Source organism: Cardiocondyla obscurior, linkage group LG15 (assembly GCF_019399895.1).
Source record: "Cardiocondyla obscurior isolate alpha-2009 linkage group LG15, Cobs3.1, whole genome shotgun sequence".
NCBI lineage: Eukaryota > Metazoa > Arthropoda > Insecta > Hymenoptera > Formicidae > Cardiocondyla > Cardiocondyla obscurior.
This window is the reverse complement of record NC_091878.1, coordinates 4,134,375-4,151,276: the sequence shown is the minus strand read 5'-3', so window position 1 is coordinate 4,151,276 and position 16,902 is coordinate 4,134,375. Positions and strand designations below refer to the sequence as shown.

Sequence of the window (16,902 nt, the reverse complement as noted above, 5' to 3'; positions counted from 1 at the left end):
AAGAGGGTCGCGCGACCTCCGTTAACTCAACGCCCCGTTCGCGCCCTCGTTAACGCTCGTTTGGCTGCAATCTTTTCACCTCTCTCGCGTGCATAATAGCCTTTTACGGTCTTTCCTCCATGAGTCGCTTTTTCACGCGTGAAAAACGGAAGAGAAAACGAGAGAGCTATGTCGCAACCGCGCCTCTTCCGCAAGAGAAAGATCAACAATTCCGAAGCACGAAAGTAAAGGGCGAGGCTTTCTTCCCTCTAAACGCAAGAGCTCGATCTTTTTAATATAGTTTGAGATAAAAATAGAAAAAAAAAGAAAGAAGGAAAAAAAAAAGAGAATTTAAAATCGCCTTTTCGCGATGCAGATTCGTTCTTTCGGTTCTCGTTTCATATCGCGAGAATAAATGTTGTTATTATATAAATTGTGAGTTATAATAATAACTTTTTTGTGTGGGTTAATTTTTTTCTTGCGAGAATAAATTTATTACGATTTTGCTACAACATTTATTTCGATTTTATATACGAATTAAAGAATGATATTTTATTGCGGATTCGTGGTCTTCATAAAAAGAAAAAAAAAACCACTCACGTTAGATGCAGTGAAGTCGGGCAACGATAATGCCATAGCACGATGATAGTCTGAAATATACAAGTAAAAACCACAATTAAAAAAATACATCAAATAATAATTATTAATTAATAAAAATGTATTGCACAGTTAGAACCACAGATTTCACAGCGAATTATAAAGCGCGAGCGGCGCGTAAGTAGCGTCCTCTAGCATCGGCGGTGTGTGGACGGCCGCCGTACCTGTCATGTTAGCGCTTGTCTTCGGCGCGCGGCGCGACTGGGCGCGACACCTTCGGCGCGGAAAAGGAGGATGACGGCACGGCTGCCGCAGCTTCCGAGCGAGCGGTCGTGTCAAAGTACCGACGAGCGAGCGACCAGCTGAAACGGTGTGCGCTCCATTCGCGTGGCGGAAGGACCAGTATTCCATCATTGTCCGTTCTCTTCCTTTGCGCGGCGGGTTTTGCTGCGTGCGCGCGTGCTCTCTCTTTCTCTTTCTCTCTCTCCCTCTTTCTCTCTCTTTCTCTCTCGGTTAAGGACATCTGATTCGCGCCCCGGACGATCATTGTCTCCTCAGCGAGATGTCTCCGCGACCGAGCAACGTCCAGTCGCGACCCGGCTGAACTTGCTCCGCGAGAACGACCGGGCCTCCTCGGAGACACGCGTCTTCAAGTATATACGTGTGCATTTCTACGCGCGAGGTGCGCCCAGCGCGACGACGACGACGGCGACAGTCAGTCGCACGGTGAACCCGGGCACACCTGACTCTTAAATGCTGGAAATCTCGATGAGACTTATGTCGCCGCCGTCGGAGCCGTCGCCGTCGGAACCGTCGGTGTCGCCGTGGTTGTTGCTCTTGTCGCCACCGCCGTTGTTGGAATCGGAACCGTCGCCGCCGTCGTCGTCGTCGTCATCGTCGCCGTCGTCGCCGCCGCCGTCGTTCCCACCGTCGTCGTCCTTGTGGTCAACGTCCGCGAACTCGCTACCGCCGTTCACCACATCGCTAGCCGCTGTGTCCCTGCGTTCATAGAAAAGGAATTTGACACCAGGATTTTGTGGTGATCGGGAGCCAGGATGGCGAGCAATAAGAGCACAGGCATCACCATGCATGTAAAGCCCGTGGAAGTTTCCCTGCATCTGCAAGACGGCGAGAAATTTATCAAGTGGGATGAGGTTTGTGTATTTTTAATGTTACAGCTTGGCGTTCGGCGATTTTACTGTCGGGCACTGGTAAAAGTATAAATGTGAAAGGTCATTTTAGGCATAAAAAAACACGGCCTGGTTTAACAAATTTAGAAAAAAAAGGGGGGAAATATAATTTGATCAATCTGCATATTGCATTCTTATTCTGAGGCACAAGCCTAGACTTGCAGCATATTTAGAGAATTGTATAGTAATTGTAGTAAACAGCCATACGGTAAAAATAAATCATTTACAATGCCAAATGCTATGTGATCATAGGATTCCGGAGTGGCAACGCCGGTGACTTTAAAAGTGGATAAATACGGTTTTTACTTGCACTGGGTGGATCAAAATAATGAGATGGACATGCTGGATGTGGCAGTCATAAGAGACACTCGCACAGGGAAATATGCAAAAATACCAAAGGTATTTAGTTTAGTACTCTTTTTAATAATGCTTTATTATCTCATGTATTAGCAAACATTTCAGAAAGCTTTATTTCAAATTTTATTAACAAACATTTTACTAAATATTAATTTTATTAAATGTGCAAAGTGGCTCTGTTAAATTATATATTTCTTACTGACATATTCAGTAATTAAATCACAACTGTGCTGCTGGTGGTAATACATATACATATAGCAAATGTTGCATTACAAATTTCCACAAATATGAGTAATCAAAGAGAGTTCCGATTTTCCCATAATTACATCAATGACGCACAGAGCATCATCACATAATAATTATTGACTAATTTATAAATAGATTCATTACCTACTTTGCGTCCCATACATAGTTTGCTTTTTTTATCACACCTACTATCACCTGCACCAATGGCAGATGAAGACCAGTTCCGTATTCATTGAAATAACACGCCCGGCTAGATCAGTTTTCCCATAAATCAATAAGCAAAACTTTGAATGAACTGACATACTTCTGCATGCGCTCATTGTGTGCATTTAACTCATTGTAGGAAACTTTTTGCTTGTTACTCGCCGAGACGCGACAGGAGCATACCAGGAATCTCATTTATTTATATACCTTGAACTTTATGCCAGACAATGTAACAAAATTTTATTGCTTTTGAATTAAAATTTCTCCTCTGTAGGATCCAAAGTTGAAATCTCTCGTGACAATGGGTTCTCAAGACTCTTTGGAGGATAAAACCGTAACAATTTGTTATGGCTCAGACTTTGTCAATATGAACTTTATTAACTTTTGCACAACGCGTGCAGAAATAGCACAACATTGGGCGGAACAACTTTTTCAAATGGCGTACAATCTGATTCAATTAAACACTAGCACAACTATGTTCTTGCTGAAAGCACACACCAAGCTTGCACTTACCGCTGACAAAAATGAAAAAATACCAGTGAAAAAGTGAGTACTGTTTTATAATACAAATACAATCTTAATGTCGTCCATAAGATTGTTTTCTAACACGAGGTCTACATTCGAATCTTTCTTTGCAGTATAATAAAAATGTTTGCACAAAGCAAAGATGATCGCAAGCGCGTTGAGAAAGCACTCGATATTTCCGGTTTTCCATCTGGCAAAGTGAGTTTAATATTACGTTGTACGGTTTCGAAAGATTTTAATATAAAATACATAATAATGCACATTTATTTATCACGATCACATTGTTTCTCAGAGCGACGTCGTACCGTTGTCGAAATTTCAATTCGAAGACTTCTTCAACTTTTACAAGTCTCTTACTCAAAGATCAGATGTGGAAAAGGTGTTTGAAGGAATTATCGGCAATAACAAACGCAAGTTGATGTCCGTCTCGCAATTTGTGGACTTCTTGAATAAGTCGCAGAGAGACCCGCGCCTCAACGAGATTCTGTATCCGTATGCGAACGAAGCGAGGGCAAAAGATATTATAAATCAGTACGAACCCAACAAATCTAACGCAAATAAAGGGCAGCTCAGTTTTGACGGATTCTTGAGATATCTTATGAGCGAAGACAACCCGATCGTTGCCGTCACGAAATTCGAATTATCCGACGATATGGATCAACCGCTTCCGCATTATTTTATAAATTCTAGTCATAACACGTATTTAACAGGTTATTATAACGACTAAACGTCATAATTTTTAACAATTTTTAAAATAACACATTTGACTTGAGCACTTCTAAAATGCTTTCTCTCTTTAGGGCATCAACTTACCGGAAAGAGTTCTGTGGAAATTTATCGTCAATGTCTTTTATCTGGTTGTCGATGCGTTGAATTAGATTTTTGGAATGGAAAGTTTGACGAGCCCGTTATTGTTCATGGGTACGAACACTAATTATTGGGTATTTATGTAATAAAAGCATTTAACGTATTTTTTAATAAAAAAATTTTTTTTTAAGATATACATTCGTACCTGAAATATGTGCCCGGGATGTGATAGAGGCAATTGCTGAAACTGCTTTTAAAACGTCAGACTATCCAGTCATTCTTAGTTTCGAAAATCACTGCAATCCAAGGCAACAAGCCAAAATCGCTCAATATTGCAGAGACCTTTTCGGGGAAATGTTGCTTGATGCACCACTTGAATCGCATAAGGTATTTTTAGACGTTACTTAATGAGGAGACTGTTAACCGCGTGCAGAAATTATAATTGTAATTAAATGATACATTCTATTTTTAGTTAGAGCCAGGTCAAGAGCTCCCACCGCCGTCACTATTAAAGCGCAAAATAATAATAAAAAATAAAAAGAAGCATCATCATCATCATAAAAAGCATCAGAAAAAGCAACAGCAAGCTTTAGAAGCTGCTGAAGGCACTCCGGAGAGCGAAACTAATGGAACGGCGAATGCTGCGGTAGAAGACGGTCCGCCGCCGGATATTATACCTCAGAATGAAATGGCTGATGATGGCGAAAATGAGCAGATTGGAAATGGTGACATTTCTCATCCAATGTTGCAACAAAGGCAAGGCAGTAAAGACAGCGGTCAAGATGACGAAGGTCAGTAGAAATTAAAGGCTATAAATATATTAACATGTTAAGTGCCGCGCCTGTCCAAGCCTTAACTTTTCGTTTAATTGACGCCGTTCCTTGAGCGTTTCCCTACTCACCTTTATCGTTTATTCATGCTAGTTTAGCTCACGCATTGAACGTCTCTCACCACTTGATGCTATCAAGTGACGCGAGCGGAAAGTGAGGCAAAATCGCCGTGGCACTTAACGCAATAATAAAAGGGACTGCATATTTGATAAGTTGTCCTTTTCTTTTAGATGAAGAAGATGAATCGAGTACTGAGGAAGATGAGTCCAACGTGGAAGATATAAAACTGAGAATAGGCGACAAGGCTGGAGATAAATCGGCGGCCAAAGAGACAGAGGCGGGTGCAGAAATTTCAGCTCTAGTTAATTACGTACAGCCCGTACATTTCAGCAGTTTCGAATCGGCTGAAAGTGCGTGAAGTTTTCTTAACGAAATTACTATTAATGTATTTTTTTTATGTTGTACAGATGATCAATTTTTCTTTATGTCGCTTACATTTTATAGAAAAGAATCGCACGTACGAAATGTCGTCTTTTGATGAGAAGCAAGCTACGACTCTTTTGAAAGAGAAGCCATTAGAATTTGTGAATTACAATAAGCACCAACTATCCAGGGTTTATCCGGCGGGAACGAGATTTGATTCGAGCAATTTCATGCCGCAAGTATTTTGGAACGCTGGATGTCAGCTGGTTGCGCTGAATTATCAAACGCTCGGTAAATAAAACTATCTGACGTATTATCTTATCTATTATTTATTGTTGAGATAAACTCGATGTTATTTATAACAGATCTGGCGATGCAGTTGAATCTGGGAATATTTGAATATAATCAACGGTGTGGTTATCTATTAAAACCAGAATTTATGAGACGGAAAGATCGACGATTAGATCCCTTCGCAGAATCTACCGTTGATGGTATTATAGCTGGCACAGTTCACATTCACGTGATATCCGCACAATTTTTAACCGATAAAAGAGTTGGAACCTATGTAGAAGTCGATATGTACGGGTTACCAGCGGATACTGTAAGAAAGAAATTTCGTACAAAAATTGTACCGAACAATGGCATTAATCCCATATATGATGAAGAGCCGTTTGTATTCAAAAAGGTAACAAGATAGTATTCGCATAAATTTCTAATTAAAGTTTAATAAAATAAAGTATAAATGTGGGTATAATGTGTTTTTTACGCATTTTTCAGGTAGTTTTGCCAGAACTTGCTTCCATAAGAATAGCAGCATACGAAGAATCTGGACGTTTAATTGGTCACAGGGTACTTCCCGTAGTTGGATTATGTCCAGGATACAGACACGTAGCATTAAGAACAGAATGTGGTCAACCATTACCATTAGCGAGTCTGTTTTTACACGTTATCGTGAAAGATTACGTTCCCGACGGTTTAAGCGAGCTCGCCGAAGCTTTAGCAAACCCTATTAAATATCAAAGCGAAGTAGAAAAGAGGGAGAATCAATTGTTGGTCCTCACCGATTGCTTAGAAGAACCGGAAGAGATCGAGGTACGGTTAAAAATATTACTGTATAAGTGACTAGTAATCCTTTTTCTTAATAACAATTTAATGTTTTTAATATTCTAACTAACATTACTAACATTTTGTAGGATAAAGTTAAAGTCGGCGACACTCCTAGTGTTGCTAAACCAGCTGTAAGTTTTTTGCATTGTTTGATATTTATCGTCATAACTGAATAATGCATTACTGCCACAATATTATTATAATAATTATTATTTTTGTAGGAGGAAGTTGTGAAAGCTAAACGATTACAATCCGTGGGTGAATTGCCAGGTCTTTTGCCAACTTCTAGCAGCTTACACGGTAGACCATCCATTGGCGGCTTAGGCAGTTCAGATACAGTTGATGTAGATGACGGAGATACTTCTTGTACTGCAGTTCAACCAGTCGATACATCTATAAGTAAAAGCCCACTCAATGCTAGCAGTAGTAAGTGCTTTTATATACATACATACATATATAATTATTAAAAACTTTTTTTTTTTTACTTTATACTATCGGCAATTTTTTTCTATTGTAGTAAGTGACGAAATAGTAGCTGAGAGTTTTGAAAAGCTTATGGAAAATAAGCTAGTCAAGGAAAAAAAAATGGAACTGGAAAAGAAACTCGAGTCTTTGAGAAAGAAACATGAAAAGGAAAAAATGAGACTGCAATCGCAAAAAGCTTCGTTTGATGGTGAAAAGCACAGATCGAAGTTTTATATGAGCAATAGACTGGTGAAGCGGCTGTCCAGCAAAAATATGTAAGTATATTAACTCATTGATGAAAATTTCTGCAATATTCAGTCGTGTCATTTTACAGTAGCTTTTCGAGCGAAGTAGGCTTGAGCACCTTGGCCATGCCAGAGACTTCCGAGTGTCCGGAGAATGCAGAGAACCGTGAGGGAAATGAGGGAACCAGGGGCTTGCCTAGAAGTCAAAGTGAACGATTCTTAGCCGTGTGCAAAGCGCACGTTCAACAGGAACGTGAGCTTCAAGAGAAGTATTACGAGAATCTCTTCGTTACTGTCGAAAAAGTGATGAGGACATCGCAGTCCAATCAATTAAAAACACTCCAAGTGCTGCTGGACAGAGAAACTGCGGACGTTAAACGAAAGTTGCAGGCTACGAGACAAGGCGAGGTATTTACTTATCACAAAGCTTTTCTACACAAGGAAATTAATTAGCAGAAAATTTATTATTGTAATATATTCTAAATAATTAATATGTGGAATTGTAATACAATATGCGTCTAAAATAAAATTGATCGTTGGATATATTTTACTTTTTTAGGTCAAACAGTTGGCCAAAGTGCACAAAGACAAGGCTGAGCTGGAACGCATAAAACGAGAAGTCGCAAAATCGACGGTGGAGAAAGCTGTAAATGAGTGCACGCGCTTAACAAAGATTTACGATAAAAAGAGAGCGGAATTGGAGAGACAGCATGAGGAAGTGCGACAGAGGTTGGACGAGGAGCGAGCGAAGGTTCGCGTCTTAATCTAACAAATAATATCCCATTTTATTTGCGATAAAGTTTTTAAATGTGTTTTAATGCGGCAGGTGAAAGCTAACTTGTTGGCGGAGTACAGCAGTCGCTACAGCAAGTACGAAAGCGGTGAGCTGCCTCTGTCACCATCTGGCGGAGCCAGCTTGCCGGAATCGCTTAGCGAGAATATGTATTGATTCGTGAATCAAATTATCTAGCTGTGCGTTAATTAAGGGCACAACATCGACCCACGGATGTTTGTGTCTCACACCACTACACGTGTCGTCTGAAGCATCCAGTTACGCAGTTTAGTGCTCCGGACATGAGTCCTGCAAGAAGAAATGAGAGAGAAAGAAATAGATATATTCAGACGCAATACTTTCCCGACACTCGTACGAGGAAACGAATCAATAACGACTAACGGAATGACGCTTATCTGCAGCTGCTCGGCGACTATAAAATGTTTTTGCTGTCTCGCTGGAAACGCGGGCACCGTGACCGGTGTACGCTACGCAAGAGATGGCGTGATTCAGGCAGCTCGATGCTGCACGAGGTACGAGTCAACGTCTATTATGTACGATATAATTGTATATATATACTGATCTTTTATCATTTAATACTTCAAGATAATTAGATGTCGAATAATGTGAGTCGAGGTAATTTTCTATTACTTCAAAACTGTATCTTTTACCGCAATGATCATTATTCGATTGATAAGCGTTGATCGTGTACGGCGATCGATACCTCAATTGATCGTCTTGCGTGAGAACGCCTACGTCTTGATCTCTTTATGATAAATATGCTTAGTAAGAAAGAGAGAGAAAGGAATAATGTCAGCGGATTGCGACGAAGAACACGAGTCTTGCGTTGTATGCACACAGTATTAAACAATTTGCGAGGAATCCACGATAGTCGCTGACGTGATAGTCTATTATACATGTGCATGATCTTAATGAAGCGTTAAAATCGTTTGCAAGAAATATGCACGAGATAAGTATATATACATATATATATATATAGAATTATATAAATTATATATATAATTTTATATATATATATATATATATATATATAATTCTAAATAAGAGAAAGAAAAATAATACAACAAACTTTCCTAAGTGCTAACGTTTAATATTGTTGTTATATGCATAAGGTATCGTTATTCAATTGACTCCATAAACTAAGTCTAATCGCGTTCCAAAATGCTCCGTTTAGATTGGTCTTCGATTACCAAAAGATCAGATCTCAAGGGATTCCAGTCAGAATAATGAAATGAAGTATGTCACGAGGGCGAAATCTCTTTGGCCTAGAGAAGAGAGGTATTGAAGAAATGTTGAGAGAAAGAGAGAGAGAGAGAGAGGTTGACGCGAATGTAAGTGATCTGATATATTTTTGACTGAAAGTACTCCGTATTAAATAACTCTTTTCTTTTCCGGAGATGCTCGCACCGCGAAAATACCGAGACACTGTTCTACCGGTGGTACGAGAGTGTCTTAGTATATGTATCCCATTATGCAAAGCGATTCCGGTCGGGCAGATCTCTTTGAGGAAGACAATCAAAAATGTTACAACGTAACATTGTCCTTGTTGTTTCTAATTGTACGATATTTTAGGCTACGCGCTACGATATACAGGTATTTGAGAGGAGATTCTTCATAGTAATAACGAATTTAAGATTAAAACTTATCTCGCCACGAGTCTACGTCATGTAAATTCGTTATTTACGTGTTGATTTAGAAAAGGCAGAAGTACGCGGAGTGTATCGTAATCTGCTTGGCGATAATAATGATCGAATTAAAGAGAGAAAGGAAAAGGGATGACGTTTTAAAAGGAGAACGTGTGTCATATGTTTTACATATATATTTATAAATTTATCTGTTGTTAAACAATTAATATAATTATGTGAAAAAATTGTTACGATTTATTTATACGAGTATACTGTATAAACGATCTCATGGTGTTTAGTGCTTTCAAAATTCAGTTCTTTTTTTGCGCGTTGCACGAATTCAAATACATTCTTTCATTGCGCGTACTTACATCGAAAGTACTACATTTTGATCTAATTGATTGTAATAGTTTTCAATTAAGACTGTGTACGCACAGGTATGAAAGTATAATTACTTGCGAACTTGAATGAATCTCGATACGAATTATATTTTACATTAAGTTTCTTAAAGCACAAAGGATATATATTCATATCAATTAAACATATACATCTTTAATTTTTGTTATTTGTATTTAACAATTTTGTCGAGCTTATGATTTTTAATTTAACATATTCAATGTTTCAAAAGTACATTTTAATGTAATACAAAAAATTATATTTTTTTAAATCAAAATTTTATAATTATGTTATGCAATTGTATAGATTATATTTAATATATTCTGTTTATTATAATCACATCATCGCGTGCAATAATAATAGCAATTTGTTATCATTGTGTTATGTAACTCTGCTCTCTTTGTGCATTGTTTTTCGCAAGCATTGTTGAAGTCGAGAGAAATAAAATTGAAGAACACGAGTTGTAACAAGCAAGGAAAAGTTAAAAAGACAATTAAGACATGCAGCATTTATTATTGCAAGCGATTGTGTATCCTGTAAACATTATAAACTTAAGAACTTTAAAGTTGTGCTCTATACGCTTCTCGAATTTAATAATACTTTGTTTGCGATAGATATAAAAAAATACGGCATTTAGTTCAGTTTTTGAACAGTCGCTACGGCATCTTTCGCGGAAGGAAGAATGAAAAAAATGGCAGTGGCAATGATATATATACATATATAAAATAAAGATATATATATATATATATATATATATATATATATATATATATATATATATATATATATATATATATCTTTATCTTTAAAAATACGCAAAGTTACCATCTCTTAGTCGACATTCATCGTGATAGCATTTTTTTTTTTTGAGTTACCAATTCACAAGGTTGTAGTTTACATCGTAACGTATGCGACTGACTTTATCTTGATACAAGTGATGGTAGATAATTGTAATAAAAATAATGCAGATGATATACGTTTAAGACATGTAACATTATTGTCCGACACGCTCGGATTGTGCGTGAAAAGATCATTATACGTGAACATCGAATCTGCGAAAGTTTAGCGGATACTACGTCAGATAAAGCATACAGGGTTCCGAGCGTCCCGTGACGATGGGAAAGAATTAATTAAGTGTGTAATGCGACGCGTAAACTTTACAATTTATGTTACACCGAATTCTTGTCGCACATTGATATTTTTTCAGCGTTTTCACTATTTAGTTCAGGACATTTTTTTTTTATCCCGAACGGGTTGGTTTATTATGTTGATAAGTTATTCCGCTATTTTGTCTTTTTATAACGCAGATTTTTGCACAAGAGTTTGCGAACGTAATTATTGTTCTCGAGTTTGCGATATTAATATATACATATATATATGTATATAAAAGTAATTTAATTTTTCTTATATCGTGGTCTTGAATTGTACAATCTTTTGGAATATATTTTCATTAATTACATTATATCATCGCGATAAGATTGATGGCGATATCGAGATACACGTGAGGAAATTGGAATATAAGCGATAAGAGTGAGTAAGCGGAATGTATATTTTTAATTTTATAAGTTTTCTGTGCGTTCCGACGATATTAAAAAAAAATTTTTTTTGCCTTGTTATTTATCGAGGAATTACAAATTGAATTCACGTCGTTATTAGATGTAATTGTACGTTACATCCAACTATTGTTGCACTTCTGCGTTGTATCGAAATATTCTACAGATAATATTCGTTTATTACTATTTCTTTTCCAATTAAGTTTAAATTACTATAAATTATAGGCTTGCTTTTATCACGGCGCAGTGTAATTGCGCCGTTATACCTAATAATTCTTCGATTTGCGATCGCTTCGTGTTTAGTGTGATCTACCTATGCATTTATGTCCTTATGTTAGATCAAATCAAGATGCTGTGTGCGTTTCGTCAAAGGTTTTTTCCCGCGTATTGTACCGCGTTACATACCCATGCGTGTGTATATAAAATAAGTTTAAATCTTATAAGATATAGATATTAATTACATATATATATATATATATTATATAACATATGTATATATATGTGTATTCATGTTGATATATTATATGTGTTGTTGTTGTTGATGTTGTTAAACGTAGGATAGTTATATAAAAAGAAAACTGGTAGTGCTAGCGTAATCGTTGTTAATATAAAATTACAGGAAACAACAAAATAATAATTCTCTACGCTGCGACGAACACGTTCGCGGATAAATGGTTAATTAATCGCAACATCAATTAACGCGTGCGTCGCGATATTATCAATTTGTATCGATCTTATCTGTCTTACCACTTTGGCATTAGTTATATTTTCTGGACGTTGCCTCCATCCGACAAATTTTCGATTTGGGAACCGCTTTTATTATCAACCCTGGAAACTCTGTCTCAACGTCGAAGTGCTTGATGTCAAAGTGGTCGACATAGTGGCGATGCTTCTCGAAGTACCGCCTGTAAGGTTTGCCAAATATTTGTAGAACATGTCGGGCTGAGGTTTTCCGCAACGGACGTGTCTGTCGTTCTAGAGTAACCGCGATGGTTTCGCAAATGTACATTATACATAAGATATGCGTGGTTGAAACGGCCTACAAACGATTGTAGTGACTTGGCTCAGCTTATTACACTGTATCGTTCTTGCGTTCTTTTGAAAGGTATTGCACTTGCCGCTTCAGTCCCGAGAATCAAACTGGCGCGCTCAAACGTCCGCCGCTGTCGCGAAACATAGGGTACAGTCAAACTCTTTCTACAAATGATTGAAGAATTTCCCTTTTCTCTTTCTTTCATTAAAAGCAAAGAGGAAAAAAAAAGTACTTCAGATTATTTCTAGAAAGACTTTGATACGCTCTTAGATCCGCAATAAGATTATCCGCGAGGTCTTTCGCCTACTTTTAATCTGTGTTTATCACGTCCCATCCGTCGCGCCAGTCCCTCGTGCTCACCGTGTAATAAGAATCTCCTTGACAACGATTCTTCGTACCTGACCGTACTACTGTCCTCGATCGTTGCGTCCCTCTTCGATCCTCTTGTATCGAAGACAGCGAAAAATCTTTTGACGGATTGTCTACGAAGAAAGCGTATATACACACATATATATATATCTAGATATACAAAATCTGTTATCTCAAGCGCTCGCGAGAGGTAAAATATTCTCACGGTCGATTAGGCTGCACCGATACTATGATGATATTAAGATATACTGCTGCTTGGTCGCGTTTTTGGATCACCTATCAATTTCAGCAGCGACGCTATCGCCAATTCTTCGACAATGAAATAGAATAAATTCGACGTATGTGTAAATATGGTGCAACGATGATATTCTGTAGAGTCCGCTTTACTGGTCCGAATTAACGAAACTCCACCCTGAGCGAGATGGAAAAAAAGACGAAGGAAAGCGAAAGGTACAGAGCAACTCGTCGATGATTGTAATGTGGATCGATAGCAGCGCGAGACGGTGTTGCTCTGTAGCGGAACACGGCATGTACAAACGTATACGTTCGTTACTTTGTAGTACTTCGTAGCGAGAGTAGTCGCGTCCCGTGTAAAAGGAACAATGATTTCGTCTTCCCTTCTTAGCTTTAGTCGCGGCGACGACACGCCGCGCCGAATCTCGTTATACTTAGCGCTGGCACGGAGAAGCGACGACGTGCTTGCGTTCAATCATTTTTTGTTCAAGATCGATCCTCTCACCACTGCGTGATTTTTTTTTAAACATATTCTTTGGTTTCGTACCTCTCGTTTCTTTGACCCTCGCACGACGGATGCCGAGTTGGCTGGCACCCAGGATTATTTTGTAAACCGCCAGGCTTTCAAGTTTAGAAGTTTAAAAATGTCAAAATTTACTTTGTTAACTTTCTCACAAACATCGTGGGTGCTATTAATATTATTTTCCCGCTGAAATGTTTCGTGTGTATGTATAATATAAACTTGTGCAAATTACAATTATTGAAAATAATTGATAGTATTTTTTTTTATTATATTATAAATTGTTTTTTATTAAAAAAACTTATAATATATAATAAAATAATACGTATGCCGGACAGCTCCACTGTGTATAAGTGAGAACTTCGTCATGGGTAAAATATGATTTCGCATCAGTCCTGCGGGTGGTCCATTAGGTATTTAACCGACGATTAATTTTATTCGGTCATACTTTCAGATTTTTTTTTTTGTAAGCAGCGACGTTAGATTATAAAGATTTGTTGTGTTCATAATTTTTTTTGAGCTTGCATTTTATTTCCAGATTTTTTTCCACCGTCTCATTTCTCCATTCACGATTCATTCGGGTAGATATTGGCCAGAGTGTACATTTATAACAGTGTGAATTACACATGAACTAGCTGCAGTTACATATGAATTACTTACGGAATCGCCCGTGCAACTGTTAGCATTAATCCGGTGCGAAATTATTTAGGGTATACAGCAGTGCCGCGTTAAACGTAATTAGGCAGCGTGATCTGATGATGCATAATGATGATTTCTGGCGGACGCGAAATTACTTGTTTTCAACTGTTTTTCCCGTGCTTCTCATTTGTGTTTGCGAGTTTAATTTGATGAATTTTCCTCTTCGCATTTTGACTGCGCGGATGTTTTTTTTTTTTTTTTTTTTGTGTGTGTGATAGCCCTAATAAAATGTTAGTATGGTAAAGTTCCCAAAAGCAATTACATTTCAAACGGAGATCTCATTTCTATGGGTACTTGCATATATAATATTCCTCTACAGACCGTTAAATCGAAAGCTTTGTAGAGCCTTTTTGTTTGATGAATTTTACAAATCTTTTGCAAACTCTCCGTGAAAAAAATTATTCATATTTGATTCTTTTGTTCTATAAATTAATTAAAGTCTTATAACTTATTTGTCAAATACTTATTCATTAATTCTTTATTTAATAACTCAATTTTACTTTCATTAAAAAAAAAAAAAAAATTTGTCTTCTGTAAATCTCCAACGTTTTAGGTAAAATGTGCAATATTAGTCTTCCTCGTTTCGCAGAGTTTAGAATTCGTAGCTTTCTTGCATACTTCATATATCTATTTTCGAACAAAATACGTAGACAGAGATCTCACAGTATTTTCTGTAACACTTTTTTACGTTGTACTTTTGTGTCTTCCAAATTATTATTCTTTTCAGCGATAGTTCGTGCACAACGCGCTTTATCTGACGTTTTTATTTCGAGAATTGAATAGCGTAGAAAAAAAAAAAACTAAAAAATAAAAAATACATTATTAATCGTGATTTCTGAGAGATAAGCCCGGGCGAGGGAGTATCGATAGAAATAAGATATTTGTCGCACTAGCTACTAGCAATAGTTGTCGATTAATTAACGTCGATGGTATCTGATACATATACATATATACGTGTGTGCGTGTGTGTACGTGTATATCTCACGATGTACCGATCTTAATCGCGACGAGTCCACGATAGAGAAAAAAAAGAAAAAAAAAGAAAAGAAAAAAAAAAAACCGATTAGGGTGTAGAGCATTAATTTCATCCAATGATAATTTCTCCTCTTTCTGACTCACTTGTGCCTTGCCCTCGATCATCCTTCGCTGTTCTGTATATCCAGGTGTAATCCCTCTTTTCTAAATAACAATATCGTATATTTGATGTTCGATGTCCTTTCTACGAGTTAAGAGTGACTACCGAGCGAACCGATACATTAAGCAAGCGTTACTTACTCGCTTCCGTTTTATCATTTACGGAGTCAGTCCGTAATCGATAAATGTATACCGAACAACTCCTACGAATTTTGACATTCTCAAGACATCCAGTGCTAAATAATTAAACAAATTAATCTAATTGCAAAGCATTCGGATTTCAGACGCTCGCAAAACTCGCTCGCGACCACTCCGACCGCTTATAAATATTAAAATTTTACTATTTTTTTTTTCTGATTACCGTTTGCGCTTTGCGAATCAAGCCAAAACGCGTGTTAACGATCTTGTAAACTTTTTATTTTTTTTTTTAATTAGTGACATCTTATTAAAGGTCGAACGGTTGAATCGGCGAGATTTACATTTGTCGAATCCGATGCTTTATAGTTCTCGCAATTAAGTATTCCAAACAAACAATTCCAAAGAACACTAGCTATTAGAACGCGAGAGTGCATTCGTCACATGCCCCGTACTATAATCCGACATCGCGTCCGGCGGATCCTAGAAAAGCTGTCGTGGCAAGTAACATCCTCGTCGCGACGCAGCGAGCGGGCAGATATTTGCGTTCTCGGCAGCTAAAAGTGAAAAAAAAAGTCTCCGCGTTATCGATTGCGTTCACGGGTGCGTAAGACTGAATACGCTGCACACAGCGGGTTTAAAATACACCATTCGCGGCAATTAGCTGCGACGTCGGTACTTGATTTAAGTATCGAAAGCCCCGCTGGCGTGATAAAATTCGTGCCGAGAACCCACTTGCGCCGGTTATCTCTGCCCGAATTTTCTTTCACGCGACGATTTATGAATTATGCGGGAGTCAAGGGTCGCGGCTGGAGAACGGCTTGCGGCGACGGAATGCGATGGAATTCCGAATGGAAGATATTTCGTGGCCACAATGACGACTCGAACAGGCTTTCAGCCTCGACGGATCGTCGTTGCTTCGAGCGCGGTTACGTCCGCTTTTTAAAACGATTCAATTTCAATGGGTCTTGCGACGAATTAATTACCGTTACGAGCGATTAATTAAAATAACACGGAGTCATTCGCACCTCTGTCGTTTCACGTCGGAGGGAGAGAGACGCGCACCGGATGTCGGGAACGATCGGCGTCAGGGGTTTTCCAACTATCACTTGTAAGCATGGATGTATTTTGTAGAGAACAGAGCTAGAAGTAATGTTACCCGCTATGCGAATATCGATACCGTAACGCCTACTCTTGTATCTGTACGTACGTGACACGATCCGTAAGTTATATTAACGATATTCTATAAATGGCTGTACTATTGTAAAATCAAAGATATAGCGTACAATATGTATACATAAAGTTTAGTGTCGTAGGAGGCAAGCTGTCGAAAGTAACGGCGCGTTTGTTCTTTCCCCATTTCGTTACTTTTACAGGAGCGTTAAGAAAACCGTGAAATTCTATTCGGCAAAGTGATGGAACAATTAATTAATCAT

At 38.0% G+C, this 16,902-nt stretch overlaps 1 protein-coding gene across 2 annotated transcripts; it reads left to right on the top strand.

Annotated features, from left to right (window-relative positions):
* The first annotated feature begins 871 nt into the window (after nucleotides 1-871).
* Plc21c (Phospholipase C at 21C) lies at nucleotides 872-16,803 on the top strand. 2 transcript variants are annotated; one of them, XM_070667094.1, is made up of 18 exons: nucleotides 872-1,730; nucleotides 2,019-2,165; nucleotides 2,848-3,119; nucleotides 3,212-3,296; nucleotides 3,391-3,808; nucleotides 3,899-4,019; nucleotides 4,097-4,292; nucleotides 4,378-4,696; nucleotides 4,966-5,145; nucleotides 5,240-5,449; nucleotides 5,524-5,843; nucleotides 5,936-6,250; nucleotides 6,352-6,396; nucleotides 6,487-6,691; nucleotides 6,783-7,005; nucleotides 7,065-7,383; nucleotides 7,535-7,726; nucleotides 7,802-16,803. In XM_070667094.1, exons 1-18 carry the CDS (start codon nucleotides 1,632-1,634, stop codon nucleotides 7,922-7,924), a joined length of 3,789 nt encoding a protein of 1,262 aa, XP_070523195.1. In that variant the 5' UTR covers nucleotides 872-1,631; the 3' UTR covers nucleotides 7,925-16,803. The 2 variants fall into 2 exon arrangements, with proteins under 2 accessions (XP_070523195.1, XP_070523196.1); XM_070667095.1 differs by lacking the exon at nucleotides 6,352-6,396.
* Nucleotides 16,804-16,902: the final 99 nt, after the last annotated feature.

Coding starts and splice junctions, on each gene's coding strand:
- Plc21c (XM_070667094.1), top strand. CDS start 1,632: ATGGCGAGCAATAAGAGCACAGGCATCACCATGCATGTAAAGCCCGTG. Junction 1,731..2,018: donor AATTTATCAAGTGGGATGAG/GTTTGTGTATTT, acceptor ATGTGATCATAG/GATTCCGGAGTGGCAACGCC. Junction 6,692..6,782: donor CCCACTCAATGCTAGCAGTA/GTAAGTGCTTTT, acceptor TTTCTATTGTAG/TAAGTGACGAAATAGTAGCT.